General features: G+C 46.2%; 2 protein-coding genes across 3 annotated transcripts; both read left to right on the top strand.

The window, feature by feature from the left end:
* The first annotated feature begins 424 nt into the window (after positions 1–424).
* Positions 425–10,783, top strand: LOC121439371 (leucine-rich repeat-containing protein 55-like). 2 transcript variants are annotated; one of them, XM_041639886.1, is made up of 3 exons: positions 425–725; positions 2,089–3,111; positions 6,841–10,783. In XM_041639886.1, the coding sequence occupies exons 2-3, from the start codon at positions 2,412–2,414 to the stop codon at positions 7,074–7,076; spliced, it is 936 nt and encodes a 311-aa protein (XP_041495820.1). In that variant the 5' UTR covers positions 425–725; positions 2,089–2,411; the 3' UTR covers positions 7,077–10,783. The 2 variants fall into 2 exon arrangements, with proteins under 2 accessions (XP_041495820.1, XP_041495819.1); XM_041639885.1 differs by having other exon boundaries at positions 1,630–3,111.
* A 9,723-nt stretch (positions 10,784–20,506) lies between these two features.
* LOC121439373 (TSC22 domain family protein 1-like) lies at positions 20,507–20,746 on the top strand. Its single transcript, XM_041639890.1, has one exon. The coding sequence runs from the start codon at positions 20,507–20,509 to the stop codon at positions 20,744–20,746; it is 240 nt and encodes a 79-aa protein (XP_041495824.1).
* Positions 20,747–25,401: the final 4,655 nt, after the last annotated feature.

The following is a 25,401-nucleotide window of genomic DNA, read 5'->3' as shown; positions in this document are numbered from 1 at the left end:
TTAAAGTCTCTCCTTGCTCCATCTAAGATTCCACGGCAATGCTCTGCCCACTCCATCCTTTGCCGATGAATCCCCATGCCTTCTCTCCCCCTGCTGTCTCCTCTCTCTTAACCCCATCCTAGGACTGCCTGCCCTCCTCTCCTTTCTTCCCTTTGCCCTGTCACTAGGACCCTGAGGGTGGCTGTGAATTCACCAGGAATACTTCATTCTCTCCTCTCATCTTGATGGGGTCTACAGCCAGTTCTCCTGTTGCTCAGAGATGTGGAGGCAGTTGCTAAGAGACAGAGAAACGTCATTACCTGGCCCTCGAGGAAAAAAAAGGGAAGCGATAAAGAGAGAGAGGAGGGAAGAGAGATGGCGGGAGGGGGAAAGAGGGAGAGAGGGAGGAGGGAGGGGACGATCTGGCTCTGGCGGAAGCCACACACCAAGGCAGCCTCAGCACCAGCTGAGTTTCCCAAGAGGCATTCAGATTCTGTGAACTTTCTAAGCATCCTCTCTCAGATTTCCCTTCAGCATAAAAGAAGGGGCACAGGGACCACAGGACAGGAAAACGCAGAAGATGCTGGCCTGGGATCCAGGAGACGTGGAAGAGGAAAGTCGGGGGAGGGGAAGAGCCCAGTAGGCAATCTGTTCGGAAGCTAGCAAGCAAAGGAGCGGGGATTCCAGGATGAGGGAGGCAGAGCCGTTTGTCTGCTGCAGATTGATGTCTGTGTCCTTGGAACAGAGTGAGTAGTCTCCCGAGGGCCTGTGGGAGTATAGCAGGAGACCCTGAGGCTGAGAAAAAAATAAGTCTATATGAGGGGGCACCGGGGTGATTTCCCGGTGGTGAGACTGATGCTCCGAAGCAGTGGAGAACAGGGTGGGAGAGGACCGAGGGAAATAAAGGGGTGGGGGTTGGAGGGGCAAGTGAGGACAGCAGGTGGGTAAAAGAGAAGCTGGGGCCACGGAGGGTAAGGGATGAGCAGTGGGGTGGGGCCCTGGCGGGATGTGGGTCTCCATCCCTTTGCCAGACCAAGTATGTGTGTGGGCTTAAGAGGGAGACTGGGAGCTGAAAACTGGAACATGAAAGGATGCTGAGGTAGGGGCTGTGCTGCGCTGTGAAAGATGCTGGGGGCACACTGGGGAGGGGCTCTGCAGGAGTGTGTGCAGAAAGAAGCTGGAGGGAAAACTACAAACACGTGAGAGCGTGTGTGTGTGTGTGTGTGTGTGTGTGTGTGTGTGTGTGTGTGTAAGAGAGGTTGAAAGTGTTTGAGAAGGGTATACAAACCACCAGAGCTTGGATGTATGTTTTTTCTTAGGGAGTTGTTCAGGTTGGGGTGTTTGGTGCTCACCAGGGTGGAGCTATGAGCAAAAGAAAAGGAAAAAAAATGCATCCAGCTCAGGACAGAAAGCTGGGAGGATTTCAGGTCAGGTGGGTACGGATAGTAGGTGATAGGAGGCGAGGCTCTGCATTACCCGTGGTCCTCGTCTGAAAGACAGCCAGCAAAGAACTTTGTGGTTGGGGACAGATAGGTTCAAAGAAGAAAGAAGTGAGAAAGAAAGGCGGGAGGTAAGACAAAGGACCTAGGTAAGGGGACAGGGATGTAGGGATGCTCGGTTTCTTTGCCTGAATGCTTTTCTTGTCGACAGAGCGGTTCTGCCTCTGCCTGCTGAGTACACAGCAATGGTGACAGATTGAAGACACAGAGAATGCTTTCCTAACTGACCCCTACCTAAGCCTCCGGAACTCATGGCTTTTTCCAGATTCAGTGGCCCAGACAGTGGGTGTCACTTGGGACTTAGCCCTCTCTGGGCAGCAAATAGCAGCCCTTGAAATTCCAGAGGCCAATGAGACTAAACAGGCAGGCTTTCAGGAGGCCATGGGAACACACTTCTCCAAGGCCCTTTCCAAAACCGCTGGCCCCAGGTCTTTTCTGAACTCATGCCCACTGGATCTCCAGGAGAAGCAGCCTCTGGAGATCCAGGTGCAATCCTGACCTCTTAATCAGTCCCAGACGTAGGGCAGAGCTTAAGCTCTCTTAGAAGAGGTGCCAGGACCTTTAAAGGCCGTCTTTCATCTCTCTCCACATCCTCCCTCCCACCTCTCAGACGCAGCACCAAGAGGAAGCATCCAGCAGTCATGGGTGACCAGGCCATAAAAGATCTGCAGGGATGCTCGCAGGACCTGCTGACAGCTTCATCTTTGTCCCCCTCATCCCCTCAGACCCTGGGGTGTCTCAACTGAGTCCTTGTTCCCCAGACCGCACAAAGGGATGTCCTGTGGATCTTAGGAAGTCCTTGGGTGCTTAGAGGCTCCCAAAGAAGTCTTAAGCCATGATGGCTTGCTCTCAGAAGCCCCACCTTCCCGACTCAGGCCTCTAATGTAGCAGCCTCCCTGTACCTTGACTGTTGAACCGAGGGACACAGCCCTCATGGGCTCCCTACAGCATTGCTGCTGCCAGCTGCCAAAGATGGGCGACACCTGGGCCCAACTTCCCTGGCCCGGGCCTCCCTACCCAGCCTTGCTGCTGGTCTTCTTCCTCTTGGCAGCTGGGGTGATACACTCTGATGCTGGTACCAGCTGCCCAGTCCTTTGTACCTGTCATAACCAAGTCGTGGACTGCAGCAGTCAGCGGCTGTTCTCCGTACCCCCGGACCTGCCAATGGACACCCACAACCTCAGCCTGGCCCACAACCGCATTGCGGCCGTGCCGCCGGGCTATCTCACATGCTACATGGAACTCCGAGTGCTGGATTTGCGCAACAACTCCTTGGTGGAGCTTCCCCAGGGCCTCTTTCTCCATGCCAAGCGCTTGGCGCACCTGGATCTGAGCTACAACAACCTCAGCCATGTGCCAGCTGACATGTTCCGGGAGGCTCAGGGACTGGTGCATATCGACCTGAGCCACAACCCCTGGCTGCGGAGGGTGCACCCCCAGGCCTTCCAGGGCCTCGTGCATCTCCGAGACCTGGATCTCAGCTATGGTGGCCTGGCTTTCCTAAGCCTTGAAGCCCTGGAGGGCCTCCCGGGACTGGTGACACTGCAGATCGGGGGTAACCCGTGGGTGTGCGGTTGCACCATGGAACCCTTGCTGAAGTGGCTGCGGAATCGGATACAGCGCTGTACGGCGGGTAAGGGAGGTGACTGGACTGGTCATGGGAGGGAGGGTTTGCAGAAGTAATGTCTCCCCACCCCAGCCAAAAATTGGTAGTGATAGTGTGTACCCTTACCTTTGTATACCCCTCTTTTGTTCAGCAAGTATTTGTTGACTATATGGGACACACGCTGAATGCTAGAGAAATTCATTTGCTAAAGAATTAGATTCCCCTTGCCTGTATGGTACCTATGATCCCAAAGAAGACACACAGCAAGCAAAAAAAGGGAGAAGTTGGTCATTGGTGACATTTGCTGAACTTCTGCAGAGTGAGCTGAGACCCTGGCTTATACTATCTCAGAGAACCCCCTTTTTTATTGTCCCCATTCTACGGGCGAAGAAGCTGAGCTGTAGAACCCTCAGAAGGCTTGCCCACAGCCACTCGCTGAGAAATTGGCAGAGCCGTAGATAAAAACACATTCATCTAACTTCTACTCTACCTCTCGTCAGTGCCGAGAAAACCCTGAAAGAAACAATCATGACTAATCCTATTTATTTTAGTACTTACTATGTGCCAGGCCTTATTCTAAGCATATTTCATGTGTTGGCTCCTCTTATCCTCATAAGAACCCTAATGAGGAGGAAACAGGAGTACAGAAACATTTCGTAGCTTGGTCAGAATCACACAACTACCATGCGTGGAGTAAGGACTCAAATCCTAGCAGTCTGGATGTTCTCTGGCCGTACTGTCAGGAATCAGGTACTGGACTAAGTAACCTACTCTGGGCAGGCCAAGCAGCCTTAGCGGAGTCTTCAAGGTTTACGCATGGCGTGGGCATCAGGGGAGAGGGACCGGAGATAGTGTAACTGTAGAGTCCCAACCAGAGAGTGGGCTGAACCCTAAGTGGCTAGCATCATGGAGGGTTGGGTCCTGGTCCCATCCAGTGGCATGAAGACCTGTCCCAGAGGCAATCAAGTTTAGCCGTGGCCTCAGTCACCAAATGCACTTATGGTATAGCACCCAGCCTTGGCCTAAGTACTGGGCATCAGAACAAGAGGAGCTGTTGGAGCCCCATCCCAGGAATTCCCTAGAGCCTAAGTTCAGCATACTCGGGGGGAACAATGCTGAGTGAGGCAAGAGAGAGAGGACTGAGTGGGGAGCCCGAGACTAAAATAACTTAGGGGGGCTGTGGGTCACGATTCCAGTGTTTCCACAGAGCTGTGGGAGGAAGTTCTCCAGTACCAAAATAGCTGGAGACTGAGAAGGGATGATGGTGGGGACCAGGATGGGGAAGCTGCCTAAAGCCATCTCCCTACCAGCCCAACCTCTCCGCAAGCTGTGCCTCCCTCTCCCTCATCACTATTGGCAGAAAGAGCCTTCTGGGGCACGCAGCTCTCTCATCACAGTAGGGATTCCTCTTCTGCTGAGATCTCTGGGGGCCCGGCTGCCCTGCAGAAAGCCTGACTGCCTCAGAGAGGAGATGAGACCAGCCCCAGTCATTGTAGACTTATACATCAATTCGGGCAAGAGACCTGAGCTCTCAGCAGGAGTGGAAGGCGCAGTTCCCATATGCCGAGGCTTATGTATAAATGCAGGCCAGGAACTCAAACCTCCAGGAGACCAGGAGACTGGAGAACCTCAAGTCCCAGCAATGTAGCCCAGACATCACTGCAGGTTGGACATCTGAGCTCTGGAGAAGAACACTGCTTGTCCTTAGGCCCCTCCTTCTCCACAGAGGACCGGTTACATTTCCTCTTAGAGTTCAAATCTTGCCAGAGTACATAGACCTGGGTGATGCCATCCCTTTAGACATTTTTCATCACTTCCTCTCTTTTCTCCTAGTGAGATTCTCCTGTTACCTATGCTGGGAGACAGAATTCAAACATAGACTTGAGAGAGCTACTGGGGTACAATCTGATTTCGAGACTGATCTCTTGATTTCCAGAGAACTTTATCAGCCCGCAGCCTCCCTTACCTGGCCTGTATTGTCTACTGCAGGTTTACATACATACACAATCAACTCTGCAAGTTGATATTGTCTGGTTTCCAGCAGAGAGCTTCTCGTGAGTCAACTCTAGACATGACCAGGACCTGATCAGAGTCTAGGGTCCTGTGAAAGCAGCCTACAGGGATTGACTCAACCCAGGACTTGGGGGAAATTGCATTCTTATTCAAATAATGAACACACACACACACACACACACACACACACACACACACATTTCTAAGACTAACAATATGGATGTATACCCATCTGTCTAAAGGATCAATCCAGGCCATCACTTTGTTCTTTGCCCTCAAAACCTCTGTAATGACTAGGTAGCGCTGACACAGCCTGTATTTTAAAAACTGTAATTTTTTAAAGCCTCACCTTGACTCACTTGGAAAATTTAGATCGGATCATTCCCTGCTTATAACGGTGACACATGAGGGACAGAAGGGAAAAGATAAACAAGATTTGAACAAGGTTAGAGCTCAATTAGTATTTTCATCCTGACTCGGGATTTAACTCTGAAGCTGCTGCCCAGAGCTGAGGTGAAAATGCTTTGGAAGACCACACTTACTTCCAAAACAGACTGAGGTTAGACCACTGACAACCATCGTGCATTTGTTGAAGTGACCCTAAGTGATGGTTCCACAACGCTGGGGGGAAAGGCTATCGCATCAAAAGAGCAGCTTCAGCCCTCAGATGTCTGAGTATGACACCTGAGAGATCCTTCTGTGGTCATTATAAAAAGCAACCCTTTTCCTAGTGCTTAGTATGCCCCAGAAGCTTTTGTGCGCTGTAACTCTCTGGACCCTGAGTCCAATTGCAGAAGGCAGATATCACGATGATTGTCACTTGGCAGATACAGAGGGACTAAGTATGCAGAGTCACACAACTGATGAGAGGTGGAGAGAGTCACACTCAGGTGATAATGCCAGTGGCCTCGCTCTTGGCTGGATTATCCGGAGAAAGCTCATGAGTTAGTTTTCATACAGACAAGACATGAGGCTTTTACATTAAAGTCCCACATCTGTTCAAGAAAGACCTGCTGAGTGCTTACTACAAAGGGTTGTTGTTCTGAGGCTGCTGTGGGAGAAGCATAGCTTCAAGGGAGGAGAGACAATGGTAAAACCATCAGGTAATGACACCATAGGGGACAGCAAAGCAGAGCAGGCATGCTAGGGAATGCAGGGGATGCAGGTGTGCGGTACTCCCAAGGGAAGGCATCGCTAAGCAGGTTGCATTGAACAAAATCACAAAGGAAGTGAGAGAGGGATCTCCACATAGGCTTAGAGGAGAATCTTCATCACAAGGGGCAAATACAGAGGTCCCCCTTCCTAACTAAGGGGAGACATGCTTGGGGCCGTGGAAGAGTGATAGAGACATACGCATCGGGAGCAGAAAAAGCTAGGCAAAATAAAGGGCTGGGGAAGAATCCTCGGCACCCTAAAGGGGCTGTTGGCTTCCTCTCTGTGTGAGAATGAGAAGCCAAAAGAATGTATAGAGAAGTAAGTGATGTGTCCAGATTTCAGGCTCCATGTGTAACAAAAGTCCCAGATCCACCATTGGAAATAATTACAAGACTTCCCACAGATAACCCTATGAGCAGCCTTTTTCCACATCTATAAAAATAAGCAAAAATGCTTTGTGGATTATTGAGGTGATGAGTGTATCTGAGGCACATGGAAGAAACCCAGTGATTCTCTGGAAGGGGCAGGAGACTCTCTCATCCCTTCTCGCCCACAGGAGCCTTACCCTGCCTGGGTTCTGTATTGCAGATTCTCAGCTGGCTGAGTGTCGGGGCCCCCCTGAAGTTGAGGGTGCCCCCCTCTTTTCACTCACTGAAGAGAGCTTCAAGGCCTGCCACCTGACTCTGACCCTGGATGATTACCTCTTCATCGCCTTTGTGGGCTTTGTGGTCTCCATCGCTTCCGTGGCCACCAACTTCCTCCTGGGCATCACGGCCAACTGCTGTCACCGCTGGAGCAAGGCCAGTGAGGAAGAGGAGATTTGACACTGGTGCCTCTCATCCCTCCATGCTGCCGCCACTGCTGCTGACCACTGCACACCTTGGATCACGGTGTCCTGGCCGCTTCCATCACAGCTCAAACAATGTTGGGAAACCGACTTTGTATGAGCATCTTATCCACCTTGGGCCCGGCACTGTGCTAGCACCTGGGAATGAAAGACAAATCCAACCCAGTCCCTGCCCTTGAGGTACTTAACTTTTAGTAAAAGAAAGCAGTTCCAAAACACCCTTTTATGGCAGAATGCCAGTGCTCTGAGCACAGTGTTAGGGAAGCCTAGAGGACTCCATCGTCTGTGCCTCAAAAAGCCCAAGAAGAATTGCAAGAATGATCTGCTAAGTAGCTAGAGAAAGGTTGGCAGAGCAAATGGCAGAACACACGATGCAGGGAATGTTGAGAGCCGCTCACTGTTCCTTGTGGCCTCAGGGTATAGAGGAGGTGTAGACAAAAGCAAAATTTTCCCTCTGACAGCCAGTTTTTCAGTCCCCACGCTGCCTGCCATTGCCCTCAAGGAGTGCGATGCCTCCTGTGCCAGCTCCTTGACCTCCTCCTGCTAGCAGCTTTGGGGTGAAAGGACCTCCCGGTGACTTCCCTGATGGTGAGATCCCAGAAAACAGGCTGAAGGTAATGACCCTCAGCACCCTTCCTTCTTTCTCTCCCTGTCTTTGCCTCCGACTTAAGGCTTGTCTTCAAGGAGAAGGCAGAAGTCCCCACAACAGGGGCAGCAAAAGTCTTGGCACCCTGGGATCCCAACTGTGTAACTGTTCTTTCCATGGTGCTTACACCAAAGGAACTCACCAGGAAATTGCACTGTAAGGCTCAGATCCTAGCATGTTGATACCCAGGGCAGGAGGACAAAGCCACCATATTCACAACCATGGGACTGTATGTCTTTTCTTCTAAGCAGCTCACTCATTTGAGCATAAAGGAAGGAGTGCTATTAATTGCTGATTCTTGCTAGTGTCTGCAGTGTGCTAAGTTCCCTCAATACTTTCCTTTCACACATACAACAGCTCTCTCGGGGATTTAGTGTTCCCATTTTGCAGATGAGGTCACCAAGCTCAGAATAAGGATAAGGTAACATGCTATGTCATGATCAAAATACAATCAGTCTTCTCCACCACAATTCTTTCTAAAGCTCCATAAATTCCTATTCAAACCATGCTAATGAAGTTGCTGATAGGGACCAGGTAACTCCTCTGGGCATGCTTATGTTTTCTGATTCATCTCTTTCCATTCTCAATGACAAAGTTTTCTCTGTTCCCACTTTGTAGTTGAATTTATTGTAGAAAGCTGGGCGACTTATTCAGCTTATCTGTGCAAACAAAGAATATGGTCATTGTCTCCACGGAGGAAGGAGGAAATCTGTATCTAATTGTAGAAGCCAAGGACTCTGTGGAAACGCAATCCCCACCATCTTTGCTGTCATCTTCATCTTCCTCATTCTGTGTCATCAGCTTTCACCATGGTCTTCCCTGTCTCCTTGGACACTGGAAAGGCCAGGGAGCTTCTTTTGCACTCCTCTCCTTGACTTCTCGCACTGCGGTGTGGGAAACTAATCCAAACACTGGCTTACAGATAGGAAAGGAGAAGGGTGGGATTGAGTCTAAATCCTTCCTAACGCTGGACTCGGTTCTGCCATGCTTCTCTTTCCAGTGTTTCCTTGAGCATTTGGGGGGGGGGGGGGGAAAGAATGTCCTGGAAGCCTGCACAACAGAAGTAACAGAACCCTAAAATTCAACAGTCATTAGCACAATCATCACAAAAACCAATAAAAGGCAGTAAAGCCCAGCTGTGTCCAGATTGTGCTCCCAGTCAGGCTGTGCCATCCCTCTACAACAGAGGCAGCACCAGGGACAGCTAAACAGAAGACACCACCTTAACCATGTATGAGTACATCGCTAGAACTGCTGACTGTGTTGACAGTCACTTCTTCAAACAGATCTATGGAAAGCAAGAGCTATAGCTCCTACTGTGGGTTGTGTTACAAGAGAAACAAGGGATCTGAGAAAATGATAGGTGAGATCCTCAGTAGAAGATGGGGAGACTTAAGGCCCGGTCTTGTTGGCAAGGCTGGCTTGAATGAGATTAAAAACAAGAGCTTTCTATCTTACTCCAGACCCAGCAAGCATCCATCAACCACCTGCCAGGTAGCTCTAAAATGCTTGGGGGAGGAGATTATGCTTCTGTCTCATTTGCATTGATCTAATCAATCAAAATAGGCCCCCGGCAACTTCCTGCCTCACTCTTGCTTATACCATCTAGGCCAGAGCTCTGCTCCTATGAAAAATAACAGAACTATGTCCTGTTCTCTCTTGTGGCCCAACTGTGGCCAACAATGGTGGACTTCAGCTCCCATCCACCAGTTAAGTTTATCACCTACAGTATTTTTAAAAGGAACTTTTAGAAATAGTATTCCTGATTTAAAACAAAATCATTTATCTTTCCATAGATGAACACCATGCTCACTTACAGTAATCTCCTGAGCACTACTGTTTGCTGAATTATAGTTAACATATTTTAAGATATACTACTCTGTTTTGCATAGAATTAGAACAAGACGAGACGCCAAATGCCTCCTGAGATCAAGTGTCCTTTCGAGTGGCACAATTTGATCTCCATTAAGGGCAATGACTTCTAAGCAAGATATATGTGTAGAAAATGTCTCTCCAACTTCTAGAAAATCCCCAGTTAACTAAGGCACAAGAAGGGAGACATCCAGCCTCCATACCAACATGGAGTTCCACTCCTCCCACATTCCTGTTCAGGCTGCTGTCAGCACTAAGTGTCTAGAGAAAATAAAACAATTCTTGTTGCAAGTGTTTGCATATCCTGGTAACCACAAACCTATTATTATGTTCCCATGATGTTTCATTTAGTTTTTTCCACACTGGCTAGGATGCGTATGATGGGTGTTTGTTTGTCTGTCTGTGTATCTGTGGTCCACTTGTGTTGGTTATCTGCTGACTTGAAGAATATTCCTTTGGAACTTGAGTTCAATTTTTGGACACAATTCACTCAGCTATCAGGTTGATACACAAATATGGACCCTACCCAGTTGTCTGGCTGCACAGGAAATATGAAAAGAACCAATGTTGTAACTGAAGCAATGTAGTGAACACCTGGCTCCTTCCAACTTCCCTCTGTCCTCCTCTATCCCCTAGACACTTTGCAGAAGTTTCCTTTATACTGTGTCTGAAGATATTAGGTCATAACTAACCAACAAGATTATGATTGTCAGAGTCCAGACAAGAAAACTGTTCCTTAGAAAAGATCCCAGGTCCACATCACACCATTCTGGACCACGTATCCTCAAGAAACCACTTCCTTTTTTCATTCTTACTAGGATTCCCATGGAAACTTGAGGAACTAGGTTGCCCAGAGATGCTGTAGAGTTTCATGGTCTCAGTTAAGGACTTGTTGTAATGGAGTTGGAGAGTTTAGTACATGCATTTCATCCCAATCTTTGGGAAAAGCCAACAGCTGCATTTCTCCATAGACATATTCTCTTCCATTCTTTTCAGTTGTAGAAGAGCACAAAAAGATACCTTTGTTCATTCCTCAAAGCTAGGAAACCTTGTCTGCTTTCGTGTACCCAGAAGGAGGCAAAAGGAAGTAAGGGAGAAAAGACCCAAGGGCCTTTTATAAATGACAGTGCTGGCCAGGAGCTGGGTCCATAAACCTCTCAGTTCTCCTAAGCCTTGATGGTTGGTGGTGGGAGGGTTGGGGAGGAATAGGGAAGATGCCAACCTTTGTATGGAAATTATTTTATAACCATGCACTTTTGTAACTGGAAAGAATTTTCATAAATGTATACTAATAATAAAAAGTGTATAGTTTAACTAATTTTTCTAAAGAGTTGTGAAGAGGAGGGAGGGTGGAGGCAGAAAAAAGAAAGATAGAAAGGAGCTAGGCAGAACCAAAAGAATGTGTGCCAAAATATACACACAAAAGGTCTATGGGGGGAGGGTAATAGATGAGAATAATTAGGAGATGTGCCAGCCATGGAGGGGCATGTGTGGGAGGAGTAAAGACACATCACAGAAGCCTATTTCTACCAGGCAAAAGAAAAAAAGAGAGTACATGCATTTCTTTATGCACATACCCCCTGTGTGTAGGCATATTTTGGTATCTGAAATTAAACAAAGCAGAGAACATATGTTCTAGACATGTTGGTGTTTGCAGTTTGGGTCATCCATAAAACATGCCAAGGCAAGTGGGAGTGCTCGCCTAATTAGCTACACTGAGGAGCATGTGCTAGGGAGATGGCCCCTGCCAACCACATGGATAAAAAGACAGCAACCGATATGCAGGTAAACTTACTGTGCTGCTGCTGCTGTGCTAAGCACTATGTGTGGGTTCATTCACCTAATTCTCAAGAACCCAAGATAAAATCTAAGTATAGTGGTCCATGCCTGTAATCCCAGCACTCAGAATCATGACAGCCTAAGCTATATAACAAGACCTGATCTCAAAACAACATAAAGGAAAAAGCTAAATCCTATTATCATAGCCACATAGTATATAGAGAAACTTAAACCTGAGATGTATCAGATTAATTTTAGGGAACTGCAGTCTCAATCAGAAGCAAACCTTCAATCACAGAAGCCTTCTACTGTGACTGTCTCCTTGGTATGCATGGAGGACTGATTCCAAGATGCCCCCTCTTGCATATCAAACCCCACGGTTGCTGAATCCCTTGGATGCATGCTTTCTTCACATCTTAACCCACCTCTGAATTATCTATAATGCCTAATACAGAATAAACACTACATAGTCACTGTAAAGTACTGCAAACAGGATGGAAGGAAGCCATCTATTCAGTATTCAGTACAGAAGCAACTGACTTTTAATAGTTTTGACCCTTAGTTGGTTGAGTCTAGAGATGGGGAACCTGCAGATGGAGAACACCAGCTCTACCGGGTGACAGAAAATTGAAGAGCATGGACTGGCAAGATGGCTCAGCAGGTAGAGGTGCCTGCCGTCAAGGCTCAAGACCTGAATATCTGATCCACAGGACCCACATGATGGTGGAAGGAGAGAACCGACTTCCACAGATTGTCCTTGGACTTCCACATGCATGAGTTGCACATGCACACACACACAAATGAATAAATAAACATATATAAATCAATGTGATATAAGAAGAACATTGAAGTATGCTGAGTAAAGCAACTAAGTTGCTCTTTGCTTTAATAATTGCATTTCTCCAGTCAGCTTACTGTATGTAAGGTATATAACAGGTAACCCCAAAATGTCAACAGAATAAACATTTGTTCACTAGAACATTTAGCACAGTAAATACTTATTTATTACTCATGTCATTCCAATGCCTGTTAAAGGCTCTGCTCCACACAGTCATTCAGAGACCCAAGATCCTTCCCTCTTGTGGATCTCCCATTTTTGATGCCTCTTCTGAATCCTCTGCATTGTGGAAGAGCTCCAGAGAGATTTGAAAAGTCAGAGCTGAAAGTATTGAACAACAATTCCAGCTCCTTACTTCAAGGATATGGACTTTCAATGCATCTAAAAGGCAAAGAGCAGACTTTGGTTACCATCGCCAGTTTGTAAAATGGTCTACAATTATGTAGACAGAAGTTTCTGTCCCACCTGGTCCCACAGCTTTTCAGTCCCAAAAAAAATACACAGTCACCAAATACCTGTTTCTGTTTCGTCTACACAGCACAGACAGCTCAAAAGTAGATCACCTTTCTCACCATAAGGCCTCCTGGCAACCCAGTGACCTAGGAACAACAAAGGAAGGTTATTCACCTACCAAACCCTCTCACCCTACATACGCCCAACACACGCTGGCAGCATAGGATCAGAATAACAGCTCGTTAAAACTGTAGTTTGGAACAAAGGAGTCATGCAGAATCTTTTAGAGCCAGCCTCCTGCTGGTGCAAGTGACCCAGCCAGAGATCTGTTTTAGGTCTCCAGAGTTAGAGTATTTTTTTTTCTTTTTTTATTGAGAAAAGGAGAAAAAAAAAAAAAACAAGTTTCCACCTCCTCCCAGCCTCCCATTTCCCTCCCCCTCCTCCCACCCTACACCCCCTCCTCCCACCCTTCTCCCCCTCCCCCCACTCCTTTCCCCCTCCCTCTCCAGTCCAAAGGGCAGTCAGGGTTTTCTGCCCTGTGGTAAGACCTAGGACCTCCCACCTCCGTCCATATCTAGGAAGGTGAACATCCAAACTGGCTAGGCTCCCACAAAGCCATCACATTACATCGGATCAAACCCCCGTGCCATTGTCCTTTGCGTCTCATCAGCCCTCATTGTTCGCCATGTTCAGAGAGTCCAGTTTTATCCCATGCTTTTTCAGTCACAGTCCAGCTGGCCTTGGTGAGCTCTCAATAGATCAGCCCCACTGTCTCAGTGGGTGGGTGCATCCCTCGTGGTCCCGACTTCTTTGCTCATGTTCTCCCTCCTTCTGCTCCTCATTGGTACCTTGGGAGCTCAATCCAGTGCTCCTGTGTGGGTCTCTGTCTCTATCTCCATCCATCACCAGATGAAGGTTCTATGATGATATGCAAGGTATTCGTCAGTATTGCTCTAGGATAGGGTCATTTCAGGTTCCCTATCCTCAGCTGCCCAAGGAACTAACTGGGGACCTCAGCTTGGGCACCTGGGAGCCCCTCTAGGGTCAGGTCTCTTGCCAATCCTAAAGTGGCTCCCTTAACTAAGAATTGTGGTTCCGTGCTCCCCTGTCCAACCTTCCTTTATCCCAATTCTCCTGTTTTCCCAAGGCCCGACCTCCTTCCCTTCTAACTTTTCTCTCCCCATCTCCCCTTACCCCCATCCCACCCCACCCCCAAGATCCCAATTTTCTCCCTGGCAATTTTGTCTACTTCCCTTAGCCAAGAGGATAACTATATGTTTTTCCTTGGGTTCCCCTTCTTACTTAGCTTCTTTAGATTCACCTATTGTAGACTCCGTGACCCTTATTTATGGCTAGAAACCAATTATGAGTGAGTACATCCCATGTTCATCTTTTTGGGTCTGGGATACGTCACTCAGGATAGTGTTTTCTAGTATTTTTGAAACCAGGTTTGTGCCTCCTAGGCAATTTACTTCCTTTAAAATGCTAGTAAATTTTGCTCTACTAATTTTCTCTAAGTTTTCCATTTCAACATATGTATAAAACACCCTTCCAAAAGGTGTTTTCAGGCCCACCTTGGTGTTCTGTTTTCCTCCTCCATCGTCTCTCTCCTCTGCCTCTCAACACTGCAATCATTTGAAGCACTAGTTAAGAAGGAGCATCCCTGTTCTTAATCCTCTCCAGCTGACTAAATGACTTTAACTGGCTACCTTGTAGTTTTAGCTCCTTTAGTTCCAGAAATACCCAGCTTTTCAGCATTTTCAATGCCTTGTTTTGCTTTTTTTTAACTTCTCTCACACTTTTCATCTCTTCTCTTTTTATTCAGTAAATGTTACTTGAGTATTTTAAGCTCTTGCAAACTAGTTAAACTATTTAGAAAGCCATTTTGGATCCATTTGATATGAATCCACATCAAGTTATACAACATGGGACTCCATGAAGATAATAAAACATCTAGTTGAATACAGTCATGACAAGAAATAAGGGGCAAGGCCAGTTCAAGCTCCCTCTCTGAAGAGTGGAAGGAGTGAGAGTATGAGCAAGGAAGGCAAGACCAAGAGGGGGTCACCCACTGAGACAGTTTGCCTGAGCTAATGGGAGCTCACCAACTCCAACAAGACTGGGAGTGAACAAGCATGGGAACAAACTAGTCCCTCTGAATGTGGCTGACAGTTGGGATAGACGGAGGGGCCATTGGCAGTGGCACTGGGATTTGTCTCTACTGCATGTACTGGCTTTTTGGAATCTTATTCTTTTTAGATGTATAGCTTGCGCAACCTAGATGTAGTAGGGATGGTCTTGGACTTTCCACAGGGCAGGGTACATTGTCCTCTCTTAGGATTGGAGGGGGTGCGGTGGGAGAGTGTGTGGAGGGAATGGGAGTAGGAATTTGGATTAGTATTTTTTAAAGTGATAAAATAAAATAAATAAAATTAAAAAGTGGAAAAAAATAAGAAAGAAAGAAGGGAAGTAAAAAGGAACGGACTACTGAGCTACAGAGTGAACCTGTGGCATTGAGAGGGTAGAAGGTCTACCAAATGGCTGAAGGGATGTCTCAGAGGGTCAGGATGTTTGTCACCAAGTCTGACAACCTGATAACTCACATGGTGGAGGGAGGACACTCACAACACACACACACACACACACACACACGTACACACACACATGTACACACACACACAATAAATTAATATGAAAGAGAATGAGAGAGAGAGAAGAAGAGAGAAAGAAAAAAGTAATGAAGGAAAGAGAAAGGCTACCACAGGGAGGGTCTACACTGACGTAACTCACAACTGGGTGGAGAGTAAGATTTGGCTTGCAGGGAAAGCATTGCTGACCTCCATTTCCAACTTACTGAACCTGGACAGCAAAGTTCATGGCTTAGAATTTGCTATGAAGAGCAATCTGGCATGAAGCTTTCAAAGATCCTCCTGCTTCTGCCTCCCAAATGCTAGAATTACAGGTGTGTGTCACTATGTCAGGAAATAAAACCGATTTTCTTTTTATAGATGCCAGTGTGACAAGGTTGCAAGAAAAAGAATATCAGCAGGTGCCTCTCCCACCTTACGTTTAGTTCATGAAACTTCAAGAGGACCCAGCATGAGTCCTACAAATACACTAATGTGGCTACCATTTGCAATATTAAGGGATCATGTTCCTATAGCTAAGCCAATATTACCCTATGTGTACATTAAAACCCAAAGATCCCTGTATATAAAAATTAAAACCCACAGCAATTAAAAGGCTTGACACAACAAAACTATCTGGCCAGGGGTTTGCTTCCCCTATAAAAGGTAATATGTACCTTCATTGAATCAATAACATTGACAAACCTTCTGTGTGAATGCAAGGGAAACGGGTTCTGAAGGGGTGCTGGGGTTATGAATGGAGGACTTCGGGGACATGTTTTGATGGGGGGATGTGATTTTGAGACACTAGATATTGAGAGAGAGCACAACAGAATAATTAAAAATACCTCCCAATGTTTCTTTGTTTTTCCTTCAGATACACTCAGAAAGAACCAAATGCGGAAAAGATAGCTTAATTCTATTTTTAAGAATAGGACCAGCAGATAGTCAACAATCAGTAAATTGGGAAATTCCAGCAAGTCGTTGGAAGTGGGGCAAAGGAAGCAGATATACAAACAAATGCACAATGCCAAGGAACAGCCCAAATCTGAGCACTCCGAGACGGGGGTGGAGAACATGGAACAGAGAGCCGTGCTTCAGACAGAGGACAGTGTCACTCCAGCTGTCCCTGTGGGCTCTCGCCTGAGCACGCAGCTCCAGGGGTGGGAGTTCGTAACAAACACAGCAGTGATGTGCCAGAGGCAGAACATGATCCCGAAGCTGATCACGGAAGGAAAGTACAGCATCCCTCAGCTGTAAACAAGGAAGAAAACTCAAGAAACACACGATAGCTGAGACAGGTTCAATGGTGTTTGAAGTAGAAATATTATGTTATATAAAGAAAGATGAGAACAAACTTCTTGTCTTAACCAAGGAATGATAGTTACTTGGGTGATTTGGTCCTCTCAGCGTGACAACTGTGTAAGAACACAAAACCACTATAATTTCTGTACCACACACAACTCAAATACCTACAATATCTTGTTGATAATTTATCACCATTGTGGGAGGCAACCATTAATGAGAAATACAGAGCATACACTAAGGAGCCATACTGCCTGGGTTCAAGTCCCAGCACTGCCCCTTGCCAGACATGTGACTTTAAGCAGGTGATGTCATCTCTACGTGCCTGAGTTTGGCTGCTTGTAAATGTAATAGGATTTGGTACCAACTTCCTAGGTCCTCCTGGAAGTGTAAAGGAAGCCCCAAATGGAAAGAACAACACCTAGGCAGAGTGATACTCAGTCAGCAGCAGTAGCTGTTACCATCATTCCTCTGGGAAACAACTAGAAGCTGAGAGATGTCTAATTTGCCCAACATCTGTAATGTATGAAATCCAGGATTTTAAGCCACATCTGTCTTTCACATCCAGTGTCCTAAACTCCTTCCCTGTCCCAGACAGGTCATATTAGCAACCTATGCCCATGTTACCTATAGTTGCACCTTTAAGTACTTGTGTGTCTGAATACTCTACTGCCCAACCGTATTGGGCTGGTCCTCTGGATCAACTTAAACTCAAGGAAAGGATAGGAGAGAAGCTGAGACAGTTCTTCACCTGGTCCAAAGTAGGACTGGCAGCTTCTACTGTGTGCTCTTGGGAGCCCTGATCTACCACATAGCTCTCTCTGTCCCTCTGTCTGTCTCTCTTTTTTTCTCTGTCCAAGTATGTGTGTGTGCACACATGTATATGCATGTCTGCATGTTCACACACTCAGGTGAACCTGTGTGTGTATGTATGTGCAGACCTGTAATGGCGTAAACGAATGCAGACAGATTGTAAAAAAAATATATATATAGCTTTAATGGAGAAATAGACTTACAGAACCACCATTCCCGTGGAGACCAGGAAAGCAGAAGTAAGCACAGCATGCTCGCCAGATTTATAGGTAAACATTAGCCCGAGGCGAATACGCCCCCTAAGGGGCGGGACTTATCCCTACACAGACCAAGTCAACCCCGGGGGTATTCTTTAGGAACTGTCCTCCTTTATTTTGGAGGTAAGGTCTCTCTTTTTTTTTAATTAAATTTATTCATTTATGCTATATCCCCACCACAGTTTCCCTCCCTCCTCTCCTCCTATGCCCTCCCCCACTTGCCTTGGACCTCTCCCAATCCCCTCTTCCTCTGTTTTTGTTCAGAAAGGAGCAAGCCTCCGACAGGTATCAACAAAGCATGGCATACCAAACTGAGGGAGGCCTAAGCTCCTTTCCTTGTTTTAACGCTTGGTAAGGCACCCAGTATGAGGCACACATTCCCAAAGCCTGCCAAAGCACCAGAGACAGGTCCCACAGTAGACCAAGCTATACAACTGCCATACATATGTAGAGGGCACAGGCTGGTCCCATGCAGATTCCATAACTGTTGGTCCAGTGTCTGTGAGCTCCTATGAAACCTGGTTAGTTGTCTCTGTGGGCTCCCCTTTGATGACCTTGACTCCCTGGCGTGTACAGTCTGTCCTCCCTCTCTTCCACAGGATTCCCGGAGTTTGGCCCAGTGCTTGGCTGTGAATCTCTTCATCTTCTTCCATCAGTTCCTGGACAAAGGCTCTTTGATGACACTTAGGGTAGTCACCAATCTGATTACAGGAAGTGGCCAGTTCAGGCCACCTAGTCACTATTGTGAGGAGTCTTAGCTGGGGTCATCCTTGTAGACTCATGGAAATTTCCTTTGCACCAGGTTTCTCCCTGACCCTGAAATGCCTCCCCATCAAGACATTTCATTCAGTACTCTCCCCATCTCTCCTACCCAACCCCTCATGCTCCCATTCCCACCTTCCCCCAGTTTACCCAGGAGAACTCATCTATTTCCCCTTCCCAGGGAAATGCATGCATCCCTCTTTGGGGCCTTCTTGTTATTTAGCCTCTCTGGAACTGTGGATTATAGCCTGGTTATCCTTTACTTTACATCTAATATCCACTTATGAGTACATACCGTGTTTGTCTTTCTGGGTCTGCGTTACCTTATCAGGTAACCCATCCATTTGCCTTCAACTTTCCTGGTGTCATTGTTTCTAACAGCTGAGTAATATTCCATTGTGTAAATGGAGATAAGATCTCTCACAGATCAAGAGCCAATTAGGTAAGGCTGACTGGCCAGTGAGCCCAGAAGATCCCCTCAATGCTGTGATCTTAAGTGTGCCATTACACTCTAGTTTTTCAAGTGGGTTCTGGGGTCCAAACCCATGTCCACATGCTCAGACAGCAAGCAAGCATTTTGCAGACTGAGCCCTCTCCCCAGCCCACCCTCGATACAGTAAGTTTCATTCACATGAAAGTCTACATAGAGAATCCACACAGAGAGGAAAAAGTTCCAGTCATTCAAATGATTAGGTCAGCTAAGACCAACTTTCTTATCATCACCAGACACCAGAAACATTAACAGATATAGCTAGAACAGTCTACACCCAGCCAGCCTCTGGCCTCATCCATGAACAGCCTAAGAACTGTCCACCCAAGCTAGTGACAATCATTTATTCATTGCTTAAGCCTCTGTGTTTAGGGCTGTTTGTGGAGCCACAATATAAAATTTAAATTCACGTGGACAAAAAAAGAATATCAGCAACATAAGATTAAAACCCAGAGTAGCTATCACAATCTAGACAAAAGCCACGTAGGGGGTAACTGCCCTTGCTCTAGAATATAACCACACAGATTTAAGTCCATGTCCTACCACTTATGAGTTAAGTTACTCAAAACCACAATTCCAGGAAGACATGGCCTACCTGATAGCATCGTGGCAGTGGTGCAAGAAATAATCCACATTAATAAACTCAGAATAGCACCTGACACTTGGTAAAAATTCAATGTAAGGCTGGCTTCCGCCTTCGTTATGATTCAGAAGATGCTGATTGTAAATGAGTCAAGCTGGCCCGTGCAGGGAACGGGTGCAGCCCTATGTCCTGCCATCCTAAGGCGGCTGCTGGGAAGCTCTCATTTTTCTTTGCCTAAGGAAATTCCTGTGCAAAACATTAAGAGACCTTGACAAGGACAACAAAATTAACAGAGATGAGGAGATGACAGCCCTTCTCACAGTGATCATGAAGAGCACTGGCATCTCCAGCAACTGCGCAAAATAGCGTTATAACAGAAATGGATCATGCAGGCAATCTTGTCCCCCAGAGGAAAAGTGATTTTCAATTTGGGCTCAGAGTAATAGGTGACTTCTTCCATGAAATGAAGTCTAAAACTCTCTCACACCCTCACAACGGTGGAAGCTATTGAGCTACCAGAGAACGTGAACTCCAGAAACAAGGCAGCAGCCTCGGGAGGCATAAGTACAAAACTGAGCCAAAGAGAGCACTACCCAACCATAGCCTTGACGGACAGAGAAGAGGAAAGCCATCCTTAGAATAAAGGGAATGGCTAAAGTTTCCTTTAAACTGATGCTAAGTGGGCAATAAAGACGTTCAAGGAAGAAAAAGACACGGACAAAATCAGATCTCAGAATGTAAGAGCAACATGAAACCCATCTGGGCAGAATGGAATCACTAGCCACTGCCATGAAAATTCTTGCTAGACTTTTGGTGGGAGAGAAGTGGGGACTGTTTCTTTTGGACCTGTTGTATACCCTGTTCGGTTACATCCAAGATGTGCAGTCCATCACGGGCTGGAGGTACAACTCAGCTGGCACATGCTGAAGTCTTGGGTTCAGTCCCCAGGACTGTGTAAGACTAGGCCTGACAAGAGCAAGCTATGGATCTGGTAAAAAGCCATTTGATGTATGCAGTTAGAGAGGAAGTGGGGGTTCTGAAGGGGAGGATCAAAGAACTAACAGAGAAAAGCTCCCAGCTGGAGCAGGGGAGCAATCTGCTGGAGAAACTGGTCAGTCCAGAGCAGCTCACCCACACTCAGGCCCAGCAGCAGACTGGCTTCCCTCCAGCCACAGGGGCCACACAGCCCCCTGCACAGCCAGCACCCCAGGGCTCAGGATGAACCCCACGGCCTGCTATGACCCCCACAGAACTGGCTGCTGCTGTCTGAACTGAACAGACTGAAGAGATGAGCTAGCAAGAAGCCACCTCCTCTCTCACCTGTTTCATTGCTGTCTACGAAAGAGACGTGAAACACGCACGCTGTTCTTGCTTTTTCCCCGGTACTAAGCGCTCACTTGCTTTTTGTCTTAAAGAAATGTACCAGTCAAGTGAATTAAAGGTTTGTGAGAGAATGAGCATGGATGTGTCGTGTGCACTTGGCAGATGTCTGAGGAATGGTTTGATTGGTGCCGAGGAGTTGTGTGCCTTTTCAGCCCTGCCCAGTCACCCACCCTGCTTCCAAGAGCTCTGGGGTTTGCCAGTATGGGACTCAGAGGTGGGCTGCTCCTGGATTTTGTATTCTCCTCTCTTTCCCTTCAAGAAACCTGACAGGCCATAAATAAGACTGCCATGAGGGAGGAGTCAGACAATCCACAAACTCACAGCTGTCACCAGAGTTTATAAAATGCAATAATACTGTCCCTCTTTCCTGAAACATCAGAAGACACAGATTATTAGCAACAAAATGGTAGCAGGTAGCTGGTAGCTGAGACCTAGGTGTTGTCATTATGAAGGTTGTTTTGCTTATTGTATGTTTGTGTATGTGGTGTAATGAAATTGTACCATAAAGGACCGTAACTACTGTTTAGGTTGTACAGATTGAAATTCAGATGTTACATCGGTTGTCTGAAAATGAATGGATTGTCCTTTCTAGAGAGAGCTACACAAGAACTGCTTGATGACAAAAACCATACCTTAAGAAATATTGAGAATTTGGCACCATTCGTCACTTTATCTGATATGAAATCTGGCTTCTTAATCTTGCGATGTAAATCCCTATTCACTGACATCTTTTCAACTGAGCTGGTTGAATGCTTAGAGAAATGGCTAGTTACTGGGGAAATGGACTTCCCGGTAGGGTTTCTGCAGATCATGTATGGTAATTCCATGCATACATTTCTCTGCATGTTATTTACACAATTACTATTGTATTTAACTGTTGTACTTGTCAACTTTCGAAAGCATATAAAATTGGGGATGGGTGGATAAAAACACTAGGTATAGCAGCACATGGTTATAATCCTAGCACTCAGGAGGTAGACAGGAGCCCAGAAGTTCAAACTCATCCTTAGCTACATGGAGAATTTGAAGCCGGAAAAGTTCCTCTTATACCATGTATGACACACAAATTACAATTTATGAGCCCTACTTCATTGAGTCTTGGGACTCTGCTGCCAAGGATGAGCACAAAATGGGAATGCAGCCCACTCTCTGAAAGTATTTTCTGTTAATCGAGGATGCTGGGAGTTATGGGAGCCAGCAAGAGTGGTGTAGAAGAAGCCCTAGGTCGGAACTCAAAAGGTTTATCCATTCAACAAATTGTTGCTGAGAGACTGGTGTAAAGCAGTCCCATATTTAATCACATGAATGACTGACAACCAAAGAAACTAGAAATGCCTGCTTTAAATTGCATCCACAGCGCCACATATCATAGACTAATATGTGGCTTTCTACTAGTCACAAGGCACATGCTGTCTAGCAAACAGCATGTGCCTTGTGACTAGTTCTCTGGCGTTTTTGTATATACACTCTCATACTGTATGTTCAGTCACTCCTTGAGGATCTTGTTACAGTGTGTGTTCTGAGGCAGTAGCCAGGAAACACCTGGAAGTTGTACTCTTGACAAACCTCCCATATCAGGGGTGCATGGAGCATGCTCTGAGGAGAGATTAGATATCTCTCAAGAAAAAAAAGTCTGGACACAACCAATGGATCCTCCGATTCTTAAATCTTACGATACAGGTGATGGTAGAGACTCTGAAAAAAGAAGAAAATCTGAGAATGGGGTGGGTGTGGTACCCGGTGTGAATCCAGAAGGTCAATAGAGGCGTCTCCCTGTGGCCAGCAGGAAGAGCCGACTTCTTTGTCACAATGTGTAAACAAAGCTTTTGGTGTCTGTAAAAGGAATCAGCAATAATTTCTGCTGGCTCTGAAGACTCTTGTCTCTTAATGATTCTTCCTGTTTTTCTCAGCCTGATCCAAGAGAATGGGAAAACAGACCTAGTGAGGGTCAGCTGAGGTCATAACACATCCCTGGAGAAGGATGCTGTCAGCCCACAGTGAAATAAGGAGGGCAGATGAAGATCCACGCTCCCACCCCTGCTTCTTCTAGACAGACTTCTTAAAGAAATCAGCTCAGTACCAGCCTTTTATTTCCCACGCCAAGTTCACGGCATCCAATCCCAGTAATGTGCCTCAGAATTGCAGGTGCTGATCTGCCAGGTGCCCCCGATGACGAAAGGATGAAATAAAGTGAGGGTCATCTTAATTGCTCATGATCTACTCTCAAAGGAAACCTGGTCACAGAAGGTCATGATAAAGAAGCAATATGGAGCATAAGAAAGAGATTAGGAGAAGATGAGCAAGGAAGTCAGGACCACGAGGGGTGCACCCACCCACAGAGACAGTGGGGCTGATCTATTGGGAGCTCACCAAGGCCAGCTGGACTGTGACTGAAAAAGCAGGGGATAAAACCAGACTCTCTGAACATGGCGAACAATGAGGGATGATGAGAAGCCAAGGACAATGGCACGGGGTTTTGATCCTACTTCATGTTTGGGCTTTGTGGGAGCCTAGCCAGTTTGGATGTTCACCTTCCTAGACATGGACGGAGGGGGGAGGACCTTGGACTTTCCACAGGGCAGGGAACCCTGACTGCACGTTGGACTGGAGAGGGAGAGGGAGAGGAATGGGGGGAGGGGGAGAAGGGTGGGAGGAGGGGGAGGGAAATGGGAGACTGGGAGGAGGGGGAAACTTCTTTTTCCTTTTCTCAATAAAAAAAAAATATATCAGATAAATAAACAAAAGCTAAGGAAAAATATAAAAATGAAAAAAAGAAAGAGATTAGGGTGTCTTTAAAAACTTACAAAAATTATGGCATTTAATTTCTTAAAGGTATCAAGAAAAACTTCATGGAGATGAAAATTACTGAAGACAGGTGTAGACTTCTTAAAGAGAATGGAAATGGAGCCATTCCAAGTAGGGGAAAAGTCAAAGAGAAGGCTTACACAGGGAGGAATAGTGGCTGTTCAGAGCGGAGTCCAGGTAACTAGAGCAAAGATAGTTGAAGAGGATAGCCTGTTGTGAAGGGTCTAAGATAGAAGGAGAGGGCTGCACCTATACAGGCTTAGTCCTTCCTTTCCCATTTTTAGTATCAGATAGAAACTCTCCAACACACACGTACATACACACACACACACACACAAGTACACATGCACACATGCATGCACTTCTCAGGCCCTTCTTTAAATCATACCTTCAAAAATGGTACCATGATTATCCACAGCAATTCATTTGTTCAACATGTTTATACAGAGGCGCAGCTACATCAGGCATTAGAGAGAGAGCAGGGGGTAACACTGAAAAGCTCCAGAGACACAATGTCTCAGTTCATTTGTGCTGTTGATATAGAAGACCTAAGACTGGGTGGTTCTTTTATTTTTTAATTGTTTTTATTGAACTATATATTTTTCTCCACACCCCTCCCTTCCTCCCCCTTCCCATGATCCCCATACTCCAATTTACTCAGGAGATCTTGTCTTTTTCTACTTTCCATGTAGATTAGATCCAATAATGTCTCTCTTAGGGTCCTCTTTGTTGTCTCTGAGATTGTGAATTATAGACTTGTTTTCCTTAGCTTTATGTCTAAAAGCCACTTATGAGTGAGTACATGTGATAATTGTTTTTCTGTGTCTGGGTTACCTCACTCAATAAGATGTTTTCTAGATCCACCCATTTGCCCGAAAATTTCAAGAGGTCATTATTTTTTTCCACTGTGTTGTACTCCAATGTGTAAATGTACCACATTTTCCTTATCTGTTCTTCAGTGGAAGGGCATTTAGGTTGTTTCCAAGTTCTGGCTATAACAAACAATGCTGCTATGAACATAGTTGAGCACATGTCCTTGTGGTATGATTGAGCATCCTTTGGGAATATACCCAAAAGTGGTATTGCTGGGTCTTGAGGAAGGTTGTTTTCGAATTTTCTGAGAAATCACCTTACTGATTTCCAAAGTGGTTTACCAGTTTGCACTCCCACCAGTAGTGGAGGAACGTTCCCTTTACCCCACATCCTCTCCACATAAGTTGTCATCAATGTTTTTGACCTTGGCCATTCTTACAGGTGTAAGATGGAATCTCAGAGTTGTTTTGATTTGCATTTCTCTGATGGGTAAGGATGTTGAGCGTTTCTTTAAGTGTCTTTCAGCCATTTCAAATTCCTCTGTTGAGAGCTCTCTGTTTAGGTCTGTACTCCATTTTTTTTATTGGATTATTTGTTCTTTTGTTGACCAATTTCTTGAGTTCTTTGTATATTTTGGAGATCAGACCTCTGTCTAATGTGGGGTTAGTGAAGATCTTTTCCCATTCCGTAGGCCACCATTTTGTCTTATTCACCGTGTCCTTTGCTTTACAGAAGCTCTTTCAGTTTCAGGAGGTCCCATTTATTAATTGTTTCTCTCAGGGTCTGTGCTACTAGGGTTATATTTAGGAAGTGGTCTCCTGTACCAACTCATTCAAGTGTACTTCCCACTTTCTCTTCTATGAGATTCAGTGTGGC

Source organism: Microtus oregoni, unplaced genomic scaffold (assembly GCF_018167655.1).
Source record: "Microtus oregoni isolate MIOR12 unplaced genomic scaffold, Mior012 000060F_ref0000265, whole genome shotgun sequence".
NCBI lineage: Eukaryota > Metazoa > Chordata > Mammalia > Rodentia > Cricetidae > Microtus > Microtus oregoni.
Note: the sequence above shows the minus strand (reverse complement) of the source record. Positions and strands in the feature narration are given on the sequence as shown.